The 26,246-nt window shown below is 42.9% G+C and overlaps 5 protein-coding genes across 5 annotated transcripts; all 5 read left to right on the forward strand.

Moving 5' to 3' along the window:
* Positions 1-2,114: 2,114 nt before the first annotated feature.
* SERLADRAFT_392460 (uncharacterized protein) lies at positions 2,115-2,526 on the forward strand (the record flags this gene model as incomplete). Its single annotated transcript, XM_007319584.1, has 1 exon — positions 2,115-2,526. The coding sequence occupies one exon, from the start codon at positions 2,118-2,120 to the stop codon at positions 2,280-2,282; it is 165 nt and encodes a 54-aa protein (XP_007319646.1).
* Positions 2,527-3,173: 647 nt separating this feature from the next.
* On the forward strand, positions 3,174-3,830 carry SERLADRAFT_439195 (uncharacterized protein; the record flags this gene model as incomplete). Its single annotated transcript, XM_007319585.1, has 2 exons — positions 3,174-3,375; positions 3,475-3,830. 2 exons carry the CDS (start codon positions 3,174-3,176, stop codon positions 3,828-3,830), a joined length of 558 nt encoding a protein of 185 aa, XP_007319647.1.
* An 11,571-nt stretch (positions 3,831-15,401) lies between these two features.
* Positions 15,402-15,751, forward strand: SERLADRAFT_392462 (uncharacterized protein; the record flags this gene model as incomplete). Its single annotated transcript, XM_007319586.1, has 1 exon — positions 15,402-15,751. A coding segment is annotated over one exon (182 nt), but the record flags the coding sequence as incomplete, so codon positions are not given.
* Positions 15,752-23,898: 8,147 nt separating this feature from the next.
* On the forward strand, positions 23,899-24,303 carry SERLADRAFT_370724 (uncharacterized protein; the record flags this gene model as incomplete). Its single annotated transcript, XM_007319587.1, has 1 exon — positions 23,899-24,303. One exon carries the CDS (start codon positions 23,899-23,901, stop codon positions 24,301-24,303), a length of 405 nt encoding a protein of 134 aa, XP_007319649.1.
* A 1,462-nt stretch (positions 24,304-25,765) lies between these two features.
* On the forward strand, positions 25,766-26,245 carry SERLADRAFT_439198 (uncharacterized protein; the record flags this gene model as incomplete). Its single annotated transcript, XM_007319588.1, has 1 exon — positions 25,766-26,245. One exon carries the CDS (start codon positions 25,766-25,768, stop codon positions 26,243-26,245), a length of 480 nt encoding a protein of 159 aa, XP_007319650.1.
* Between the last annotated feature and the right edge of the window lies 1 nt (position 26,246).

The following is a 26,246-nucleotide window of genomic DNA, read 5'->3' on the forward strand; positions in this document are numbered from 1 at the left end:
CCGTGTGACCAGCTTCACTGTGTGAGATACTTGTATCTAAAAATAAAGAAAGGCAGTGCAGCACGAGAAGGTGGAGTTTGAACAAAATGGAAAGTGCTGCATGGCACAGTGTGTGAAAAATACGGAAGAAAGCTGAAGAGGAGAATGATATTTAAAGGTCCAAAATTGTGTTATCGTAACACCAATCAGAAATGGAGAAGCTGGACAATCTGCACAACACTCTGGCTGGTCATTCGTACAACAAAATCCGAGCATTCTTTTACGACCAACAGGTTGCAGAATTGAAGGCCCAGGGAAAAGAGTTTGGGGCTTAGGTCACTTGGGTACCTTTGCTCCTCTTAACAATGAAATAAACCACAACAAGGTGGCCCCTACTCTGGGGTGTTGCACGAGCAATAAAGGAAAGGTGTAAGGACCATTTATTATTTTCTCTATGTCTTGATTTTCGAACACTTTTCCCATTACACCTCTGGCTCTAGGGCTGGAGGTATCATTTGCTATTCTACTTCTCATAGCCCTCACAGGCTTTCTCAACCATTGTTACCACTTTATATCGCAGATCAGAGACTGGGTATCACCCCCAGCCAGCCAGCACAATGGGTAAAGGCTAGTGGTAGACATTTCGCCAACCAGCTCCAAGCCCCATCAGTGCCTGGAGATACTAATAGACGCTTTAGTCAGGATCGTACCTCATCATGAGGATACGGTGTCGATGATAAGAACTGCAGTTAGAAAACCACACACAAAACAAACTAACACACAATCCTCCCAGATTCCACGGAACTTGTTTATGGGCTTTGCCTCCTAGAACAGTGGAGTGGTCTGGTTGTTCGTGGGGTGGTACGTATAAAGATCCTTCAAAGTAAAACCCAGGGTGTATGAGTGTGGGTTTTGAGGAGGAGGGATAGTTGATTTATAGGAAGATAGGGTGCTTTGTGGCGAGTATAGACGAGCACTACCTTGCTAATGGTAGCACAAGGTAGGTTTGAGAACGACGAGGATGACAAGGTGACGAGGTTCCCAGTGATAGCAGGCTCCTGACGCACAAACTGTAGTGCTCAGAAGGACTCTAATTGAAAGGGATGACAATGACTTCAAAAGTGGGAAGTGACGATGACAGCAGTTGACAGTGGTAGAAGTGGGAAGTGTTGTGACCACACTGGATCACAAGTAGCAGAGTAGTGAACTTGAGAGTAGAGAAGAAGTCTGGATTGGATTTCTTGTTGTTTTTTTTACAAGGTAAAATACAGGGGTTTATATAGTAAAAGAAAAGTAGGCTATGCACAGTATAGCTGTGCAAAAAGAATGAGAAAGAACATGAAGGAAGGAATGTATGCTGACGAATCCTGCGTAGGTAGTACAGGATAAGATTGTCAAAAAAAGGAAAAGAAAGAGATAGAACAATGAATGCTGTGAGTAATGTCACAGGTTTGTACAGCCATAAAGTAAAGTCCAAGAGCAAAAAGAGAGCAGGAAAATCATGATGTCATGGGAAGATGCAGTAAAAAAAGGGCAAGGCAAAACACTATCAGTATCAACACAGTTCCTTTATTGTCAGTCAGGCATTCTACAAAAATATGTGTCCATAAAAATGATTCAAAAATCAAAAATAATCGCACTGTAAATGAATGTTCTGCTGAAGAAAAAGAAACTGGAGCCACCGGTCCACCACCTAGTCCAAATCCGACAGTTCCATGGCCTTACCAATGGACTGGTTGTGTTGGACCACCTGATCAAACGAGGGAGGGAGAGGAGTAGTTCCAATTTGGAACAAGTGAGTCCCAGGCAGCGTGTGGTAGGTGTAGCTGTAGCAAAGACGATGGACAAAAGATAAGTGTACCCAAGTGAATGGGACAGCGATGAACATGGGCAACGCAAGGGGATGAACCTTCTCCAGCTCAAAAACTACCCACCCACGCTCCAACCAGGCAAGACGAGCGACCGATGTTTTGATAGTATATGATGGCAGATCGACGTCATGAAGATGGACCTGTTGCCCTATTTGGACCGGCCGCCGGGGCTTTGCTGATATCAGCAGTGGCACGTGGTAGTCAACGGATCGGCGACGGAAGCGGATAGGAAGTGGTGACATCAGAAATGGTGGGGGTGCAAATAAGATGAGGAGGAGGAGGGTGGAGGTGACAAACAAGTGGATTAGAATGGGGATCCAGAAACGACCGTCAGGTGAGAATAAAAAGGAGAGGAAGGGGCCCATGGTGGGGCTAGGCAAAGGAAGGGGAGTAAGGGAAACGACAAAAGCGAGGGCGCAATGCAATGTGTAGCCAGTGGCGACGCGAAAATTTGCCGAAATGCCGAAATGCCGAAAGTACCGGATGGAAAAGCAAAGGTGAGCGTGACTGGATTGCCTAATAGAGGTGGTGCTGATCAGCCACAAGTTCAAAAAGGGCAATATTAATTACTATTCCACGTGGCACTGTGCCTGTGTGGCGCAAAGGCGAGTCTTTTTGAATATTCGCTTCGTTATTGACACCTGTCCATGCTACCAATCAACTTTGGTGCATGACAACGGTTCCTGAACATGCGTGACAACACTTATTATTAGTACACTTTCCCACCTGCTGATTAATCGTCAAAGTCATACAATAGTTATCCTTTTTCTTATTGGTTGATTTTCCCCTCAGACCACTTTCCTGTTATTCTTCTTTCGGTCTGAGGGATAGACGGTTAGCTATAAAAACCCTACATACTCATGTATTGTTCTTTAGCTTTCTAGTACTTGAATTACCCGCTTTACTCCTCATCAGAAACCTCTGAGTTTACTCCCATATCCTCTACTTGCTATATTAACTAGCATCTGTCGATCTTCAAGACTCACTGTACCTCTTACTCCCTGCAAGTGCAGTCAGAGACGGGTAGTGTTTTTGTTATAGTTTATTGTTGCCTCACAAAAGGGGGTGGCTCCCCAATTTGTAAATAGATTTCTAAACTTGTTATCAGAAGTGTGTACTTGTATTCAAAAATGCGACTGTAATATTTATGATACTACTGCTGCACCAGCATCTCCCTTGAAGCATGGCCCTGGCAAGACAAACACTAGGGTGCTTGATTCTGGTAAAAATAAAAATAAACATATAGAAAATACTAAAGTAGAAAAACATGTTTCTTTTGGTTTTTCTTCTTTGGAGCCATTTTCCACAGAAATCCCAAGGTGTATGTTGATGCGCATGTATTTATTCCAAAAGAAGATCTGTTTAGATGTTGGTGTGGAAGACCTTGCCCAGGGCATAGTACACCCAACCAGTGCTCTGCTTGATTCAGGCACTAACAGCATCTTCATTGATCAGGTCTGGGCAGAGCAAGTTGGACTCCCCCTTGTAAAATTAGATATGTCTATTCCCATTTATAATGTTGATGGTACACTTAATGTGGGGGGTTGCATTATGCACAAATGTTCTTTTGTTATCAAGTACCAAGGACACAGAGAATGAGTCACCGCTGAAGCTACCCAACTAGGGAAGATTAACTTAACCTTAGGCTGGACCTGGCTATTTAAACACAATCCTGAGATCAACTGGCAGACAGGGGCTATCACATTGTCACATTGCCCTCAGGAGTGTGATGACTTGGGTAAGCCAAGTCACGTCTGTCAAACTGAGCTTGATGAAAGGATAAACACTGGTCACATTTATGCCAAACTCAGATCTTTGGATAAGATTGACAATGACAATGACGAGGTGAAACCTGAGGAAGAGATTAAGAGGCTGGTACCTCCAGAGTACCATGACTTCTGGAAAGTCTTTTCTAAACACAAATCAGAGCGCTTCCCAGAGGCTAAGCCTTGGGTGTTACGATTTCTATTGGACATTTAAGGACTACTCATTTTTTTTTACTCATCGGTTATACCATTGGACCAATGACTCATTTCCTTCACGTACACTTCCGTTCCTCTCGCATTTGCAGTACCTATTATAGTACTTAGTCCTCAACAGACAGACTTGCCCTAAATAGGATCTAACTCCTATCACCAATTCCTTTTCATTATAAATACCATGTAACAGCAGTAGTATTCTCTAATACGATTCTACGCAGTTTACGCTTACAAAGCTAGACTCCTAAGATCAGACTTCTACTCAGAAGAAGACCAACTTCCATTGGAAAACCTCCACTCAGAACTATGTTCTCGAACTTGCCTTCGGATAAGTCTCTTTACAAACCTCGACAAACCCTCAGACTTTGTTAAGCACTTCATGTGTAACATTGGGCCCATGCTATAGATTTGAAGGACACCTTCAAACACTTCAGTCACCCCCAAAACATAAGCATTTAGCTTCAACTATCTGTGTAAATGTATAAAGCTAAGAGCTTGTTTTTCCTGGTATCATCCCAAGTGCTCCAGCAAGGATGGGATCATCCCAGAAGTGGGATAATACCACCCTTCTGGGATTTTCCCATGGTATCAGACCATTTGTTATGGTGGGATAATCCCATTAGATGGGATAATCCCAGACATTTGCCACATGTCACATGGTGTCAGGGGGGCTTTACTGCAAAAATAGTTCCTGCATAAATGTAGCCAACATCAATACATTATCAATAGTACTAATAGCCATGAAGCAGAATACAATACTACCTGCTTTCATCATTTATAACATATATACAAATTTCAAATGGTGTTTACTCTCAATTGAACCTTAATTTGTCCAGCTTCTAGTGTAATATCATATACTATAGATTGATGGAGGAGACTTTGACCAAAGGTTAGTGTAACTAATTGTGACATATAACCATTTACAAATTAACCTGATTTAATTCAGTTGATTAGGAGATAATTCAACCATATCTCTTTTCCTTAACTGACTATATAACTTTGTCATTCCTACTTATCATATAATTTACTGCATATCACAAAGTAGATTTATCTACCCTGGATTTCTATCAATGTTACTTAAAATGGCTTATAGTCAAAGGAATACAAGATGTTTGACAATACCAAGCATATACATCTGCAGGATTACAATACCTCTCATTCAGGCTCATCCAACTTTAAATAATGTAACACTCTTGCAACCAGGCAAAGATATGTCACAAATCCATTTAATGTGCTGATCCAAAAGATATGATATTTTTTTGAATTGTGCAGCTTTATCCAAGTGCCTGAACTGAAAAATGCACAAAGATACCAGTCCGAGTAAGTACTACATATTCATTATCCTTCCCTCTGCTGCATCATTGTCAAAGGCAGAACATGTCTTGCATGAGACAAATTGCTGGCTCTTTGTGGCAGCCCAGCATCCACAAGCCAACACCCATTTTATCCACTATATGTCCCCACGCATACAATTGATTATAAATTTTTGTGAAAACAAAAATGGCTGAAAGGTGTGCTCTGCATGCTTATGCAATTTCATGTGACTTGGGATGAACCTACGTGAGGGCTACTCTGAATCACTGTCCCAGTTCAACCTTAGGTTCATCCAGGTCCTACCATAACATAATAGTTGGTTTACAAACAAAATACTGCAACATGTAAAAAATGGAAACTGCTGGAAAAGGACAATAATATTTTAAGCTGCTGGGAACTTACCTATGATTATATGTTACAGAATAACCTTAGTGCATTTCAGGAGTATTTTCCCCTGTCATGCTGAGTCACCAGCAGCCTAAGCATGCTATTCGATAATTCTGTTCCTGTTGTGGGATCTCCCTGTCCTATTCTGACTCAGGGTGATCTTGTCCCCTGCTTGGATTTGTCTGTGATGTAGTGAGATGATCCTATGTAATTTGGAGATTTTTCTAGATCAGATTGAACTGGAATGATCCCATCTCTTTCCAAGACTTTCCTTGGCTGGTTTGGGATGATGCTTTAGCCTTCAGGCATTGGTCCATATCAAATTCATGTTTAACTGGGATCATCCTATCTCTTGTTGGGATTTTCCCAGATTGGTTTGGGATCATCCCATCCTCTTTTGGTATTAGTCCATGTTGAGCTGGGATCATCCCATCTTATTTAGTATTTGTCCATGCTTAACTGGGATCATCCCATCCTTTGGTGGGATTTTCCCAGATTGGTTTGGGATCATCCCGTCCTCTTTTGGTATTTGTCCATGTTGAGCTGGGATCATCCCATCTCTGGCTGGGATTTTCCCAGAGTGGATTGGGATCATCCCATCCTCTTTGGTATTTGTCCATGTTAAGCTGGGATTTTCCCAGATTCAATTGGGATCATCCCATCCTATTTTGGTATTTGTCCATGTTAAACTGGGATTTTCCCAGATTGGTTTGGGATCATCCCGTCCTCTTTTGGTATTTGTCCATGTTGAGCTGGGATCATCCCATCTCTGGCTGGGATTTTCCCAGAGTGGATTGGGATCATCCCATCCTCTTTGGTATTTGTCCATGTTAAGCTGGGATTTTCCCAGATTCAATTGGGATCATCCCATCCTATTTTGGTATTTGTCCATGTTAAACTGGTATCATCCCATCTCTTGCTGGGATTTTCCCAGATTCAATTGGGATCATCCCATCCTATTTTGGTATTTGTCCATGTTCAACTGGGATCATCCCATCTCTTACTGGGATTTTCCCAGATTCAATTGGGATCATCCCATCCTCTTTTGGTATTTGTCCATGTTAAACTGGTATCATCCCATCTCTTGCTGGGATTTTCCCAGATTCAATTGGGATCATCCCATCCTCTTTTGGTATTTGTCCATGCTTAACTGGGATCATCCCATCTCTTGCTGGGATTTTCCCATATTGGTTTGGGATCATCCCATCTCATTTGGTATTTGTCCATGCTTAACTGGGATTTTCCCAGATTGGTTTGGGATCATCCCAGATTGGCTTGGGATTATCCCATCCTCTTGTGGTATTTGTCCACATTGAGCTGGGATCATCCCATCCCTTTATGGTATTTGTCCATATTGAACTGGGATGATCCCACCCCCTTCTGGTATTTGTCCATGTGAGAAGTGGGTAACCCCATGTTATGTGGGGACATGTACAGATTTAACTGGGATGATCACACCCTATTTCAGGGATTTGTCCAGATCAGTGTGGGATGATCCTCAGTAAAAAAAATCAAAAGTTGGGCAATGTCAATGGTCAGAATCAGTTTTGAAGGAAATTACCTGAGTTCTACATATTGCCATAAAAATGATAATCCAAAAAGAGTGGTGTGAGACAGCATCACTATCATATGAGAGACAGAGAATGTTGGCAGAAACCTTACTTGGCATGAAAAAATATTTTCCGGATTCATTTCAATTTCTCAAGAATCTAAAAAAAGAATACCTTTACAGCACTCAGATTCTTTGTGGACTTAGATACTGTACTATACACAGTCAGCATATAGGCACCAGTCACCCCTTAGACCTTCAGCTGGTAGCTCCCAGAAATGGCACAACTCAAGGTATTAAATACCTAAGCAGTGCCTAATTAATCCTCACACTCAAGTCATCTAGTGTAGGAGTATCAAAATGGAGATCTTGTGTATTATACTGTACATAGCAAGCATCCCCCTCTCCCCATAGACCTTCAGCCAGCAGCCCCCAGGAACCACTCTCAGAGAATGTACAATATAAGGTATCAAATACCTTGGTAGTGCCACAAAAGTGGTAAATTCATGTTTTTGCAAGAACATGACTTTATGTTTCTTTTTACTATGTTTTACTTTCTACAAGGTCAGGATTTTCCTCACAGAATATGCCAGATCTAGTGTAAATCTAATATTCGATGTCCTTCTGCAGATTACTTTGTTGTCACAGCATTTGTGTTGTGTTTCCTAGTTTTTACTTCAGTTAAGGGTATAATAAACCTTGCAAAAAAGCAGAACTCACATATCACATCTATCAGCAAGGACAACAGCATCTTTCTAGTGTATGGTTCCTGCAATTGATTATATCTAGAAATTGATAATGTTCCACATTTAAAAAAAAAGGGAATGCTTCTCCCCAAATTTGCAGTAAGCTACAATGAGGAACTTGTAACTCATATATTTCAAAATAGTCTTGATTATATTGGGCTAAAGTACCATTATTCAGGTGGAAAAGACTGGAAATATCTTCACTAGTTGGCCCAGCATTCTCACATGTTAGTATTAGCACCAATCCCCCTGATACCATGTGACATGTGACAGGTTATTGGGATTATCCCATCTGAGGGATAATCCCACTATGGTACATGGTCTGATACCATGGGAAAATCCCAGAAGGGTGGTATTATTCCGCTTCTGGAATGATCCCATCCTTGCTGGAGCACTTGGGATGATACCAGGAAAAACAAGCTCTTAGCTTTATACATTTACACAGATAGTTGAAGCTAAATGCTTATGTTTTGGGGGTGACTGAAGTGCCTTCAAACCTAGAAAGGGACACATGATTCCCCTCTCAGCTCCAGAAAGAGATGAGGTTTCAAGTTTCATAGATGAGCAACTTAGAAAAGGTTACATCAGACCTTTCAAAAGCCTTATGACGTCCCCGGTGTTTTTCATTCCTAAAAAGTATGGTAAAAAGTATATGATTATGGACTATTGTTACTTGAATGAGTACATGGTTAAAAATATGTATCCGCTGCCCTTAATTAGTCAGCTAGTAGACAAGTTGGCTGATGCCAAGATCTTAACAAAGATGGACCTCAGATGGGGTACAATAATATACGCATCAAAGAAGAAGATGCTTGGAAGGCCACGTTCATGTGCCACCAAGGATCCTTCAAACCCCTTGTCATGTTGTTGACCAATTCACTGACTACCTTCCAGAACATGATGAATGAGATGTGTTACACACGAAGTGCTTAACAAAGTCTGAGGGTTTATCGAGGTTTTGAAGAGATTTATCCGAAGACAAGTTCGAGAATGTAGTCCTGAATAGAGTTCTTCCAACGAGAGTTGGTCTTCTTCTGAGTGGAAGTCTGATCTTAGGAGTCTAGCTTTGTAAGTGTAAACTGCGTAGAATTGTATTGAAGAATACTACTACTGTTACAGTAACACAATTTTTGGACCTTTAAATTTCATTCTCCTCTTCAACTTTCTTTTGTAGTTTTCACACACTGTGCCATGCGGCACTTTCCATTTTATTCAAACTCCCACCTTCTTGCGCTGCACTGCCTTTCTTTATTTTTAGATACAAGTATCTCACACAGTGAAGCTGGTTACACGGGCTGTGCCCCATGACATCATCAGCCACTGCCTTCATCAACTGTATAGTATACATGTACAAACAAACCTGTAGTAGTATATATACCCCAATATATCAAGGAGACTCCTCAGCAATTCCTCCTGTTGTTTACCCACAACTAACTCAGTCCTATCTTAAGGGGTAACCACTCCCTCTCATTACTCTCTTGCTTGTCTGAGTTGTGCGCCAAAGTAACTAACTCTTGGTTGTTATATCCAACCTTATTGTATGCATTTTTCCAACAATTTGGTGAATTTAGGTAAGATTCTTAACTTTACCATTTCTCAGGGATTTTCTTGACTCCTATCCATAGCCATATTTTTGCAACCATAGTAAAATGTGAGTAGGATAGGAATTAATATCAATCTGTATGATTTCTTACTTATTCAATTATAGAAATTGTTACAATTGATGTACCAGTACCTACTTACACTTCACTTTTTGTACTTTTACTTTTTATTTTCTAAGTCACATGACTGATCATGTGACCATTTACTTTACTTTACATTTTCGGACTTTTCATAAGAAACATGACCAATCATGTGACTGGTCACATGCTGAACATCAGACTTTAAACTTTATTTACAACTGTACAGTACCAACAACTAACTTGTTGAAACCTAATGGGTAACCACTCCCACCTCTTCCTCTTCTTTTGAGTGTTGTTTTCATTGTGCTCCAGTGCCCCAAGACTGTATCTTGTTGGTGTTGTCACAGAAATAATGTTTAAAACTATTTTTGTTGAATTATAAAGTTGAACCACAAACAAGTACACTGAATCACACTGAAAGACAATGCACAAGGAACTGGGGTAAAAAAAAATCACATCAAAAATAAATAGATTGCACAACAAGCAAAAAAATCTTACTGGAAGAAAACAAAAAAAAGAGCGAATTAGAAAAATCCTACTAAAACAAGAACAATACCTCTATAATATAATCAATCCTACTGAAAGCCAACCTCATTTGGTACAAACACTAGCTTCCAATTTCTGGATAGGAGTGTATCAGTAATATAATATAACAAACTGTAAATTTCACCATGATGGCCACTTTGGAGGCATAAAACTAAATATAAAATAGATATTAAGAGCATTACATAAATGAACAAATAATTGAACATACCTTTTGTTCCTGTAAGGGTAAATCTTTGAAAAAAACCTTGAAATCAGATTTTAGTCCACCAGCGTTTTTGTCAAGCTAATCCTTAGCACACAAATTTCTTTGAAAAGAAGAATATACTATGAGTATCTTAATAAAGACAGAAGAATCACTCACTTTGGTGTAATGATAGGCAACACAGCCAGAAACTTGACTTTTATAACTTTGCTTCTGGATAGCTCAGGTTTTGCTGCTTCAGAGACCTTCAACAAAATGGTGCTTGAGCCAACCAGATTGGAATCAATGGATGACACAGTCACAATTGTCTCGATCGGCTTGCTATAAAGGCTTGCTAATGGATTTTTTGACTGTAAACTGTGTTAGCTAGAATGAATCAATAAAACCTAATATCTCACTCTGATTTTAAGAGCCTGTGATGCAGATGCAGTACCTGCAGCCTGCCAAGCAGATGTAGTTGGAATAGCTTGAGGGATTTTGGTGACTGCTTCCTCAGGAACCAATGTGGTATCATGGCCTTGATTGGTAGAGTTGGTAGGATCCACAGTTATGATATCCTTGCCATCTTGCTTATGTGATTGTTGGCAATAGGCAATTCATCCAATTACACTTGCATTTTTTGCTGTTATTGCTGTCATTATTTTCAGTCTTGACCTTGGATTTGCCTTTTTTTTTGCCATCCATACCATCCCAAATAAGTTTCTGAGCAAGTCTTGTGGATTTTTCTTCAGTTGCAGCCTTCCATTTTTCCTCAGCCCAAAATTTGAGTTTGAGGAAATCTTTGTGTGAATAAATTGGCAATGTCCAATATACACCCACATTATTGATCTTCTTCAAAAGAAGATTATATACATGTTTGTGTCTTTTTGGCATGTGATAAGATAAGATTAGATTAGATGTACTTTAAACCTTTGTATTTGGTTGATATTGAGTTCATGTCAGCCTCACTCTTCTCCAGATCTTGTAGTACTTGTTGGTGGAGGTGCAATGGAACCTGAGGGATACTGGTATTATATTGACTATTGAATGTATCTGTACTGGTCCCCAGTGGGTTCATAAGCAGGTTCCTGATATGCATCCTACACATAAAGACCTTGTTTTTGGATTGCTGATAAGTGATGGAAGCCTGAAAACAGGAATAGATCAATATTGACTGGTTTGTTGAGCCCTGGGATGATATGTACAGTCTGGAATTACACTTTTTAAAAATAGTGTTTGTTAGAAGAGATGTCAAATATCACCCAAATGTACATCCAGCAGTCAGATGACTTGCTTTTGTATAACTAAGTGCCGTCCATGGAGAACATCAAAACTATATTGTCAGATTGAATGTGGCCATCTTGCACAGCATAAATGTAGTTGCTCCCAGTGAGAAAATTGTCATATTTGTTGGGAGAATCACCATCACTGTGTCAGACAATTTTTATGTTTGCTTTTTCACAATGTCGCATATTTTCTGCACTATTTTTACCTTTGCTCTGTTCAAGGATTTGTTGATTATAACGGGATGTGGAGCACTTGGGACATTTATTGAGATTGGCAAAGGGGCTTGTATAAGCAATATATGAATTAGGACACATGTCATGAGTTATGGACTTGATGCACATGAGTTCAGCTATGTAACATTTGATGCAATAACATGAGGGGACTTGATTCTCATCTTGAGGATGTTGGATGTTTGGTCCCTCAGGGCACGGGAACAGGCGTGGGAGAAGGATTCTTTTGGCAAATGAATGCTGTAACAATGTAAATACATGCTTCTTATATAACAAACATATGTAAATATCATGTGAAAGACAATAATAGCCACAAAAGGCCGGTTGTAATCACAGAGTAAAGCTTCGGGCGAAGCTCCGAAGTTTGCTTACGTAATATAATCTCTACAGAGGATGCCTGCAATTGTAAGTGTCCCGGACTTTATTGTAGATACAGGTATCTTCTGATGCATTTGTTGTCACTAGAAACAGCTCAATTGTGAAGTGCTTCTCTGGGCCTTTGAGTTCACATAGAGCTTGAGTGTAAGGACCATTTTATTATTTCCTTATCTTCGCAATGTCTTGGTTCTCGAACGCTTTTCCCATTACGCCTCTGGCTCTAGGGCTAGAGGTATCGTTTGCCGTTCTACTTCTCATAGCCCTCACAGGCTTTCTTAACTATCGTTACCACTTTATATCACAGATCAGAGACTGGGCATCACTCCCAGCCAGCCAGCACACTGGGTAGAGACTGGTAGTAGGCATCTCGCCAACCAGCTCCAAGCCCCAGTAAAGCCTGGTAATACTAATAACGCCTTATCTAGAATCGTACCTCATCATGAGGATGCGGTTCCTGACCACGCGTAACAATCCTCTATTATTAGTACAAGTCTCTCACATGCTGATTAATCAAGTCAGAAGTCGTACGATAGTTACTTCCCCTTTTTCTTATTGGTTGATTAATTCCTCAGACCACTTTTCGTATATTCTTCTTTCGGTCTGAGGAACAGACAGTTCCCTATATAAAGCCGTACCTATTCCTGTATGACTCCTTAGCTTTCTATTACTGAATTTACCCGCTTTACTCCTCAACAAGAACCTTTGAAGCTTACCTCTCAAAGTCCTCTACTCGCTATATTTGCTAGCATCTGTCGACCTCAAGCTCATTGAACCCTTACTCCCTGCAAGTGCAGAAGGAGATAGGTTTAGTTTTTGTTATAGTTTATCGTTGCCTCACAAAATAGAAAGCTCACTCTACGATCCGTTCACAGTGCACCATCTCGCTTGAACCCATTATAGCCCTAACCCACCTTTTCCTTCATCCCTCGGACGTGTTGTCATTCACCGTCCTCCTACCCATCCAAAACATCTACTTGCCTTCTAGCTAAGCTAGCTAGTTGTCCTCTCCAACATTCCTACCCACCTCGAAATAATACTCTTACTTGTTCTTGCTCAAGTCCTTACTCTAGCTGTCGTCTTTGATCACTTCTACAATCGTCAAACTGTCGAACATCAGAGAGAGCCTAGTAACGGACAAAGAACGACGTTCACTCGAGGAATTCCACCGCGCCCTCAACAACCGAGACCTCCACGTTGCAGTACCTGTCAACGCTGCCACGAACCCCCAGCCTGCCCACAGCGACACAGAAACTGAGTACTACGAAGACTCATCAGCCGCCTCTTCCCCCATCTCTGAACTAGAAGGACTAGTTCTAGCCGTCGACGATTTAGCATTCGAAATCTCCCAACTCCGTCAATACGTCGCGCTTACTCGAGTACGCATCAGCAGCTGCTCAAACCTGCTTTTGGGAATCCGATCAAGCATCCAGAGAATTGTTCAGGTTCAATTTGATACACCTAGAGCACCTATCGATCGAAGTCTACGAACAGAGAATTCTAGAACCCCCTCATCGGAACGACAGTGAAGAAAGACGAGCCCTCAGACGACGAGCGGCAGAACATAAAACAGCTCTTCTCATACTATCCGACGGAATCTCCCCACGCATCTATCACCTTCCGAACTACGTTGAAACTCCCCAACTTGCGTTCTCACCAGAACAGGACGGGAGAGAGATCCACTACCTACTTCCCTGTGGAATCATCATCCACCGACGACCCTACTCCGCACCCTACCTAGAATTCCTTACGCCCTATCTCGAACCATCCAAAATTGACGTATACGTTACAGCGTCATTTAATCCTACCCCTCTTGAACTTCTTTTTACAAGAATTGGAATTTACGAAACCGATCTCATCAAGTTCTATCGGGAAATACCATTCTTCTTCGACGTCCCCCTCACTCCCGAACAGAACGACGCCTTCAACCCACGAGATTATCTTAAGACAGGAGTCCACGTATTAGTTGTCACCCCTTTCTGCCGCGACGCAATACGAAGGATAGTAGCCTGCATATCGCAATTTCGCAGACTAGTGTTTAAGATTGGACACGAGATCCTCGAAGGAAGGAATTGGGAAAGAGAACAAAGACAGATCAGGAACGTCTGTCGATTGTTCAGAGAATACCAAAACTACGGGAAAGAAGTTTTTGATTTAGTCATCCGCCACCCCACAGATCGTTTCATCGTTACCGAGATCAACACCGAGTTCTGGGGAGTGCTTATTCGAGGAAACAACAGAGTCTACTCGCAGTACAAACCAGGGTACCATCTGACCCACGGAAACTTCTCTTATATTCCTCCCGTCTCCTCGTTGATCCAAGGAAACGTTCTTATAGAAAGAACCCCCTCACCAGACGAAGCAACCTCGAATTTGGACAGTAATTCTACCACTAGCTCACAGGTAGAAAGAGATTTGGAAGAAGGAGAAAATATTTTTGGATTTACTTCTAACGATTGGAGTGACGAGTTTGATTACGATTCAAACTAAATAAACCTCGTTTCAATCCTTCAAAGTGTTTTCCGAATATCGAAACCCAAGACCGTCCATAGAACCGGAGACTCCGCCCAGACAAACCCTACCGCTACCACCTACACGCCCACCTCCACCTCCAATTCCTCCAAAACCCTCATCCATGTCTAACCCCACGCAGTTACACGGCAAAGTAACTCTCGCAGCAGAACCCTTCGAATTCAGAGGAGAGAAGGAATGATTCATAGCATGGCGCCAAGCACTACAGTTGTACTTAACCGCCTACGCCTCCTACTTTCCAGACGAGAAGACGAAGCTCATTTACCTCCTATCCAAAATCAGCGACCAAGGAACGTCGACAGTAAAAGCTTGGAAAGAAAACGTGCTTACCAAAGCTCTCGACGCAACTACCCCCGTATGGCCGACTCTCTCGACCGTCCTAACCGACCTAGCCCAAGTATTCGGGAATCCAAACGAAAGATCGCAGGCAGTAAACGAGATCGAGACATACAAGCAGGAGAATAAGCATTGCGACGAATTCTTTAGCCATTTCACAACGCTCATGGACAAGGCCGGATATGACGCTACCACTCACTTCGACGTGATCAATCGTATTCTCAAAAAGAATCTTCACTCTCGAATCTGTGATTTCGTCATCATCCAGAGAGACTTACCAAAAACGTTTGCTGAGTGGAAAACGCAAGCCTACGCATGGGAGGCACGAAGAGAAGAGTTTCAGTTAGACGAAAGACGAAAGAGAGAAGTCACGCAGCCGTCGCGACCTATCTATAGACAACAGACGTATACGCACCAGCATGTGCAACAGCCGCAGCCACAGCAGATGGCGAGACCCCAGACGAATCAGTATGCAAGAAGGTTCGAGGATCAACCTCAGAGAGGTATATTCCCCGGACAAGGCGTACCCATGGATACAGACCGACAGAGTCGGTTCAGATTATGTTACGGATGTGGCCAGCTGGGTCATATCGCAAGGAACTGCCCTCTGAAGAAAGTTGCAACTAGAGAAGCAACCACAACCCAGGAGGAGACGAAGACGAAGGATTTTCTCGAAGGTCAGGAGTAAGCACGGACTCTCTGACCAGTAAGCACGGTTCGGAAAATGTATTTGTAACTGATAAATCAAAACATGTTTCCCAAAACCTACGTGCCGAGAAATACGCTAAGCCACATTCAGCGGAATGGTTGGCTCGACGAATTAAAGACCAGAAAGAAGAAAGAGCCAAAGCATTGGTTCGGAACTGGGCCTCACCCCAGTGTTACCCACACATCACGACAGATACAATCAATTTACTCAAGCAACACGATGAAGAGTATATCGTAGAGCAATTGAATGTGATCAAAGATTTCGCATCCCTCCCCCCATCTCATCAACGCAAACTCTCGCTACAATGTCAATTATCCACTATCGACGATCACCAGACGCATGTTATACCAGTTTTGATAGATTCAGGATGCACAGATTCTATCATTGACGAAGCCTTTGTTCGGCAACACAACATTACCACGAAACCACTGCCAACTCGTGTTATTGTCTCAAACGCCGATGGAACCAAGAATCGCACTGGACCTTTGACGGAATATGTGACACTTCGCCTAACTGTGGCAGGTCGCACAGAATTAATGGACTTCCTGGTCACTGGACAGAGAGAGGCCAGAATTTTATTAGGACACGACTGGCTACGACGCACGAATCCCAACATCAACTGGCAAACCAACACCATCACGTACCCTTCTGATGATACGGAGTATCACCCTGAAGACGGAGATAGAGTCATCGCTGTAGACTTACAGAGCAGGATTGACAAAATTTCCGTCGAAAGCAACGTATCTCAGACCAAAAGCCAACAGATTGCGGAAGAATCAGAACGAGCAAAGTCAACACTCACGTTCAGAGACGTCGTTCCCCCATTTTATCATCATTTTGAGCCAGTATTCACAAAAGCGTCATTTGACAAACTACCCCCACGACGAGTCTGGGACCACGCAATTGAACTCCTACCAGAAGCCAAAGGTCTAGACTGTAAAATGTATCCACTTAACCGTGACGAACAGATTCATCTTGACGAATTCTTGAAAGAGAACCTAGAGACAGGGAGGATTAGAGTGTCGAAATCCCCTTACGCATCCCCGTTCTTCTTTATCAAGAAAAAGGATGGATCTCTCAGACCGGTACAAGACTATCGGAAACTCAATGCTCTCACGATCAAAAACCGATATACGTTACCCCTCATTTCAGAATTGATAAACCGGCTCAAGGGAGCTAGATTCTTCACCAAGCTGGATGTCCGTTGGGGATATAATAATGTTCGAATCAAAGAAGGAGATGAGCACAAGGCCGCCTTCAGAACTAACAGAGGACTGTTCAAACCTCTGGTTATGTTCTTCGGACTCACGAACTCCCCAGCCACCTTTCAGACAATGATGGACCGACTTCTCCGAGACCTAATCAACGAAGGATCAGTTATCGTATACCTCGACGACATCATGATATTCACCGACTCGTTAGAAGAACACAGGAAGATCGTATCCAAAGTTCTTCAGATACTCACAGACAATCAATTATATCTCAAGCCAGAAAAATGCGAGTTTGAGAAGAAAGAAGTCGAATATCTGGGAATGATCATCTCCCATGATACGATTCGTATGGACCCGCTAAAAGTACAGGCAGTTGCAGAATGGCCGATACCACGAACCAAGAAGGAGTTACAGTCGTTCCTAGGGTTTTCGAACTTTTACAGACGATTCATCAGAGACTATGGAAAGATTGCCAAACCACTGACGATTCTCACCGGAAAGGTAGACTGGGAGTGGGCTGAAGACCAACAACAAGTGTTCGACGTTCTCAAAAAGACAATCACCACCTCACCCACACTCGCAATCCCTAACGATGAAGATCCGTTCAAAGTTGAATGTGATGCCTCCAACTACGCCACAGGAGCGGTGTTATCCCAGCAGCAAGAAGGGAAATGGAGACCGGTCGCATTCCTATCAAAGTCGATGAACCCTGCAGAAAGAAATTACGCTATCTGGGATAAAGAGATGTTAGCGGTAATGCATGCGTTGGAAGAATGGCGACACCTCCTCATGGGAGCTAAACACCAGTTCACCATATTCACCGACCATCAGAACCTCACCTACTTCCGAGACCCCCAGAAGGTAAACAGACGACAAGCTAGGTGGATGGACACACTAGCAAGATACGATTTCAAGTTAGAGCATGTGAAAGGCTCGGCGAACACGAAAGCGGACCTACTTAGTCGAAGAGTAGACCATCCGAGAGGCGAGAGAGACAATGAAGGACAGGTCCTTCTACCTCAGCTCGCGGAAGCAAACATTTACACTATGGAAGACGTGTTAGAAGAACACTACCTGGAAGAGCTGCTAGCTTCGCAGCACAAACTAGACGACTATGTAGTGAAGAAGTTGAAAGAAGATCCAAAGGTTTGGAAGAAACGAGACGGGATCATCTGGATAGGAAATAAGAAAGAAGATGAGTTAATGTTAGGAACATTCAAAAACAGCATCTACGTACCCAAAGATCCAAAGTTGAGGGCACGTATTATCGAAGAAGAACACGACACGAGCCTCAGTGGACACCCAGGAGAAAGAAAGACGCACGAAGGAGTAAACCGATCTTTCTGGTGGCCTAGCCTCAGGAGAGATATCAGGAAATATGTCGCAGGATGCGAGATATGCCAGAGAACAAAGTCGCATCGTCAAAAGCCGCATGCTCCCCTCCATCCAAATCCGATCCCTGATCGTCCTTGGCAGATAATCACGACGGATCTCATCGGAGCATTACCAGAGTCAAATGGATATGACGCTATCCAGGTTTTTGTTGACAGATTCTCGAAAATGGCTCACTTCGTACCAACACACGTCACTCTCGATTCATTAGGCTACGCCAAACAACTACGAGATTCGGTTATACGACTACACGGCATCCCGGAAAAGATTATATCGGACAGAGGACCTCAATTCATGTCGAACTTCACCAAGGATTTCTATCAAACCCTTGGGATTGAACCCGGTCTGTCAACAGGTTACCATCCCCAAACTGACGGGCAGTCCGAACGAATCAACCAGGACCTGGAACACTACCTACGCACATTCATTAATCACCGACAAGACGACTGGGCTGATTGGCTAGCAATTGCCGAATTTACATACAACAATCATCTTCACTCCGCGACCAATCAGACCCCCTTCTTTGTAAATTATGGTTCTCACCCTCGTAAAGGAACCGGTCAGAAGCCTTCCGGGCGTTCGCAAGCTGCCGAAGATTTCGCAACCTCTATGACGAAATTACACGAGCAAACTCGGCAATCACTATTGCTTGCTAATCAAAACCTCAAAAAGTACTATGACCGAAAACGCACGGAAGCACGGGAATATCACAAAGGGGATAAGGTGTGGTTAGAAGGAACTCATATTTCCACCGATCGACCGATGAAGAAGTTAGATGACAAGCGATTTGGCCCGTTTACGGTAAAGGCAAAAGTCGGCCCATCCGCTTATCTCCTTGACGTCCCTAGATCCTGGAAAGCGATCCATCCCGTATTCAACGAAATCCTCTTATCACCGTATCACACGCCGGAGTTCCCCAATCAACCTCGTACCTCGAAACCTCCGCCAATCCAAGTTGATGGCGCAGTTGAATACGAAGCCGAAGAAATCATCGCTTCTCGACCCACTAAACTCAAAGGGGCTAAGCTCGATTACTTCGTCCATTGGAAGGGATATCCGATCACGGAAAGGACATGGGAACCCGATCACCATTTGAAAAATTCCCCCTCGCTTATTGCCACCTTCCACCGCAAACACTCTGCCGCCCCGCGCGTCATCGCCTCAGCCGCTTTACGATTTCGTCCCTACGAAAATTTCACTACTACAACCGAAAAACCCCGTCTCTTCGACTGGATCACCAACCGCTTCACGGACTGCGGCGCTAAGATTCTTGGGACAAGAATATAAAAGGGGGGGGTAATGTAAGGACCATTTTATTATTTCCTTATCTTCGCAATGTCTTGGTTCTCGAACACTTTTCCCATTACGCCTCTGGCTCTAGGGCTAGAGGTATCGTTTGCCGTTCTACTTCTCATAGCCCTCACAGGCTTTCTTAACTATCGTTACCACTTTATATCACAGATCAGAGACTGGGCATCACTCCCAGCCAGCCAGCACACTGGGTAGAGACTGGTAGTAGGCATCTCGCCAACCAGCTCCAAGCCCCAGTAAAGCCTGGTAATACTAATAACGCCTTATCTAGAATCGTACCTCATCATGAGGATGCGGTTCCTGACCACGCGTAACAATCCTCTATTATTAGTACAAGTCTCTCACATGCTGATTAATCAAGTCAGAAGTCGTACGATAGTTACTTCCCCTTTTTCTTATTGGTTGATTAATTCCTCAGACCACTTTTCGTATATTCTTCTTTCGGTCTGAGGAACAGACAGTTCCCTATATAAAGCCGTACCTATTCCTGTATGACTCCTTAGCTTTCTATTACTGAATTTACCCGCTTTACTCCTCAACAAGAACCTTTGAAGCTTACCTCTCAAAGTCCTCTACTCGCTATATTTGCTAGCATCTGTCGACCTCAAGCTCATTGAACCCTTACTCCCTGCAAGTGCAGAAGGAGATAGGTTTAGTTTTTGTTATAGTTTATCGTTGCCTCACATTCAGGGGGATGTAACAGACATTGTATTGACTCTTAATCCATGTTTGTTTGGCTGTTGTTGAGTGTCACATGACAAAACTGGATAAGCCCGGTGTCATGCACCAAAGTTGATTGGTAGCATGGACAGGTGTCAATAACGAAGCGAATATTCAAAAAGACTCGCCTTTGCGCCACACAGGCACAGTGCCACGTGGAATAGTAATTAATATTGCCCTTTTTGAACTTGTGGCTGATCAGCACCACCTCTATTAGGCAATCCAGTCACGCTCACCTTTGCTTTTCCATTCGGTACTTTCCGCATTTCAGCATTTCGGCAAATTTTCGCGTCGCCACTGGCTACACATTGCATTGCGCCCTCGCTTTTGTCGTTTCCCTTACTCCCCTTCCTTTGCCTAGCCCCACCATGGGCCCCTTCCTCTCCTTTTTATTCTCACCTGACGGTCGTTTCTGGATCCCCATTCTAATCCACTTTTCCATCACCTCCACCCTCCTCCTCCTCATTTTATTTGCACCCCCACCATTTCTGATGTCACCACTTCCTATCCGCTTCCGTCGCCGATCCGTTGACTACCACATGCCACTGCTGATATCAGCAAAGCCCCGGCGGCCGGTTCAAATAGGGCAACAGGTCCGTCTTCATGACGTCGATCTACCATCATATACTATCAAAACATTGGTCGCTCGTCTTGCCTGGTTGGAGCGTGGGTGGGTAGTTTTTGAGCTGGAGAAGGTTCATCCCCTTGCGTTGCCCATGTTCATCGCTGTCCCATTCACTTGGGTACACTTATATTTTGTCCATCGTCTTTGCTACAGCTACACCTACCACACGCTGCCTGGGACTCACTTGTTCCAAATTGGAACTACTCCTCTCCCTCCCTCGTTTGATCAGGTGGTCCAACACAACCAGTCCATTGGTAAGGCCATGGAACTGTCGGATTTGGACTAGGTGGTGGACCGGTGGCTCCAGTTTCTTTTTCTTCAGCAGAACATTCATTTACAGTGCGATTATTTTTGATTTTTGAATCATTTTTATGGACACATATTTTTGTAGAATGCCTGACTGACAATAAAGGAACTGTGTTGATACTGATAGTGTTTTGCCTTGCCCTTTTTTTTACTGCATCTTCTCATGACATCATGATTTTCCTGCTCTCTTTTTGCTATTGGACTTTACTTTATGGCTGTACAAACCTGTGACATTACTCACAGCATTCATTGTTCTATCTCTTTCTTTTCCTTTTTTTGACAATCTTATCCTGTACTACCTACGCAGGATTCGTCAGCATACATTCCTTCCTTCATGTTCTTTCTCATTCTTTTTGCACAGCTATACTGTGCATAGCCTACTTTTCTTTTACTATATAAACCCCTGTATTTTACCTTGTAAAAAAAACAACAAGAAATCCAATCCAGACTTCTTCTCTACTCTCAAGTTCACTACTCTGCTACTTGTGATCCAGTGTGGTCACAACACTTCCCACTTCTACCACTGTCAACTGCTGTCATTGTCACTCGTCACTTTTGAAAGTGATTGTCATCCCCTTCGATTAGAGTCCTTCTGAGCACTACAGTTTGTGCGTCAGGAGCCTGCTATCACTGGGAACCTCGTCACCTCGTCATCCTCGTTGTTCTCAAACCTACCTTGTGCTACAATTAGCAAGGTAGTGCTCGTCTATACTCGCCACAAAGCCCCTATCTTTCTATAAATTCAACTATCCCTCCTCCTCAAAACCCACACTCATACACCTCTGGGTTTTACTTTGAAGGATCTTTATATGTACCACCCCACGAACAACCAGACCACTCCACTGTTCTAGGAGGCAAAGCCCATAAACAAGTTCCGTGGAATCTGGGAGGATTGTGTGTTAGTTTGTTTTGTGTGTGGTTTTCTAACAACAGTTCTCATCATCGACACCGGTCTCTGCTAAAGCGGCCATTGTTCTCCTAGGAGTCTTTATACCTTAGCGAGTAGCACCTCCAACTATAAGTAGTAGGGGGTTTAGTATAGGAATACCTCAGCCATTTCTATAGCCTCTTGGGCAGTGGCTGAGTTTCACTTAGATTTATTATCGCATTCTTGATTGCATTGATAAAGGACATGGCCATTTTGATGTTGTCTAATTTGCTAAAGCTCGAAAACCTTTCAAGGTTGCTTGAATGAAACAGTCACAATATAATTCTTTATAAGGGTGAATAGAGGCCATTGATGTGCAAGACACAAGATAACAGAGTGCAGCACAATCGCACTACATTCTGTTATCTTGTGTCTGATCGAGTTGGAATGATGGACTGATGTCAGGTTCTAGATTACTGACTGTGGGAAATTGATCTTCAATTCATTTTCTATGGATATTAACGGTATAAATGGTACAATTATGGCAATTTTGTCGATGGTAGTAAGCGCGTAGTGTGGACTCAACTTGTATTTACGTCTAGCAAATCCATCAAACTACGGATCTATCATAGTGTGGACATTGTTCATGCCCAGCCAGAAACCACACGACAGAATCAGAATTAGACAGATTGTCAGCCAATGTATGATTGCCAAACAAATAGACAGATATAGCGCACAAATCTCACGATTGAAAACAATTGAAAATCTAGGCTCGGTCTCATTTTTGACTCCAATCTAATCACGCCAGCTCGATTCAGACGTGCAATGTGCAACGCAAAACTGCATAGTAGAGTTGTGCATAGCGCAACCATACTAAGCAGTCTTGTGCTGCCTTCTCGCTTTCTATGACAATCATCATGGATCCTGTCCCTCCTCTTCCTGAGCAGCACAGACAATATCGTTGCAACTGCATTAAATACTGCAAAGGTGTCCTCAAGATAGTATCAAAGAAAACATACCACCGGCACAAGGACCACCGGAAAAGCCTCCTATCCGACGCAACCAAACGATTCATTGCAGACAAGGCCATAGAACTTGGTTACCGCAACCCAGATCCAGTTCCCACCGCTTCGACATCCTCGAACTTCCCTGAGAGACCCCTTAACAAACAAAAATGTGACAAAACCGGATAAACCCGGTCTCTGCCGAAGCAGCCATTGTTCTCCATGGAGCATAGCCACCACTCCATGGAGTAACCATTATACTCCTAGGAGTCATTATACTGTAGCGAGTAGCACCTCCGACTATAAGTAGTAGGGGGTTTAGTATAGGAATACCTCAGTCATTTCTATAGCCTCTCAGGCAGTGGCTGAGGTATGTTACATTACATTTATTAGAGATCACCTTAAACTAACATCTATTGTAGTTTCACTTAAGTAAATAATAAAGTTGTTTCTATAGCCTCTCGGGCAGCAGCTGAGTTTCACTTAGTTTTATTAAAATGCACTCACAACGCGGTGCAGATACAACAGGATATAGCAGAGGGTACACAAGTATGTTCCTGTCCCTTTTTTATGTGCTACATTCATTCAATCATTATCAGCATCCATCCATTCATACAGATCATTGTCAATGCTCTCAAACTCCAAGTAATCCTAATCCTTCACCAAACCCAGCATCTCCCAAAACTACAGATTCTCGCGCACCTCCCGAAGATGTTCAAACATTGGATGAAGCGGAATTACAGGAGCTATCGGACCTCATGCAGCTCGAAGATCTTCAAAATGCCATTGAGTTTCTCAGTGCAATCAAAGACGCAAATCTGGATGATCCGAACATGCCAATCCATCCAGAAACTCTCAAACGGCTTCGAAATCCTCCCCAGCATCCATGTGTTCTCGAAGATGCTCACAAATGTTTCACTCTCGACCTCTTCCTGGCAACCACCAACGCATCTGAGCAAACTTACAATGATGTCTGCAAGGCCTATGCATGTTTGCACCCAGAACATGCAGACAAGATACTTTCACACTATCGCATGAAGCACCGAATGGTCGAACTTACAGGAGTGGACTTGTTGGTTCACGATATGTGCATCAATTCCTGTATAGCATATACAGGGCCATTAGCCTGCCTTGAAAAGTGTCCGAAGTGTGATACATCGTGATACGACGAATGTGTCTTGGAGGCTACTCAAGGACAAAAAAAGAAATCGAAACAACAATTCCACACCATACCTATCGGACCACAAATTCAAGCTCTTTGGCGAGACTCCACCAACACAAAAAATATGCAATACCGTAATATGAAAACTCAAGAACTACTAGATGAACTCAACATTCACGACCAGATTACAAAGTTCGACGATTTTTTTGCAGGCGAAGAATATATTCAAGCTGTCAAAGAAGGAAAAATACAAGAGGGGGATACAATCCTGATGTTTTCCATGGACAGCACTCAATTGTACAACAAGAAAATGTCTGATTGTTGGATCTACATATGGGTCATCTTTGACCTATCTCCGGATCAGAGATACAAAAACGACATGTCTTACCAGGTTGCGTTATCCCCGGACCCAAAAAACCAAAAAAACCTAAACTCTTTCGTGTTTCCAGGGCTCCATCATCTCTCAGCAATTCAAAAGGAAGGTCTTTGGGTATGGGACGCATCCTCAAACCATTTATTCACCTCAAAGCCATTCCTTGCGCTTGTAACTGCTGATGGGCCTGCTATGGCATATTTAAATGGACTGGTTGGTCATAATGGCAAGAATGGCTGTAGACTCTACTCTACTGTGGGACACATGGATGTCTTAAACCAAATGGCAAACATTATTACCTGGCACTCCTCAAGCCAACTGACGACTACAATGTTCCTAAATCCTCACATGACGACATCAACCCTTTCACCTTACAATCCACCACAAACTTGTCAACAACCTACTCTCAAAACCTCCGAACCATAATGTCATTATCAAGCGAGCTTCAATTCAAGAAAAACCGTCTTGAGACAGGAATTGCCGCCCTGAGCTTATTCATGGGTCTACCGTCAACACAAATACTCGGAATACCAAATTGTTTTGGTTCCGACATAATTCACTTAATTTCTCTAAACGACCCAGACCTTTTAATCCCCCTTTGGCGTGGCATGTTTGATTGCGACCCAACAGATGACAAAGATACCTGGGTATGGGCCGTGCTCCAAGGAGATATTTGGACAGACCATGGTAAAGACGTAGCGAGAGCTTCGTAGTACCTCCCTGGGTCTTTTGACCAACCACCTTATGACCCAGCTGAGTAAATATCAAGCTGATATAAGGCCTGGGAGTACCTGATGTATCTTTTCGGCCTAGGACCAGCATTACTCTATGGAGTGTTACCTCTGCCTTACTGGAAACACTTTTGCAAACTTGTCCGAGGAGTGCGTCTTTTACATCAGCACAAAATCATGCATGAGGAGCTCGACGAAGCCAATAAATTCCTTACAACATTTGTATAGAGTATGAGCTAATATACTATCAATGCCAACTAAATTGCATCCACTTTGTTCGACCATCCATTCACTCCCTTCTACACATGGCTTCTGAAGTCAAAAGAGCAGGCCCCGGTATTTGCTCTTCTTAATGGACCATGGAAAGGACGATTGGCAACCTTGGCCAAGAGATTCGCCTCCATTCTAGCCCATATCAAAACCTATCTCAACGAGCAGTTTTGCAAGCACAGATTAACGCTTTCAAAGCCATGATCCCAGACCTTGAACCAGATCCTCCTCCTCCTCATGGTTCTGTAAAGCTTGAAGATGGATATACCCTCCTTCGGAAACGCGAGCGCACTCCAAAAGCTATTCATGCATGTGAGGCAACAGCACTAAATGTATACTGTCAACAGTTTGGTGTGCAATTCAATCCTGAAGGATGTGTTCGCAAATGGGCTAGGCTAGGACTACCATCAGGACAAATTGCTCGATCTGCATGGGGGGAAGACATGCCAGGGAAACGAGCTTTGCAGCATTCTCGACATGTAAAAGTGCATAAACAACACTCTATTAAATTCAAGTTTTACTTCAATAGTCTGTTTACATCTTATAGATATGTGCACAAGGCAATATAAT

Source organism: Serpula lacrymans (genome assembly GCF_000218685.1).
Source record: "Serpula lacrymans var. lacrymans S7.9 unplaced genomic scaffold SERLAscaffold_8, whole genome shotgun sequence".
NCBI classification, from domain to species: Eukaryota; Fungi; Basidiomycota; class Agaricomycetes; order Boletales; family Serpulaceae; genus Serpula; species Serpula lacrymans.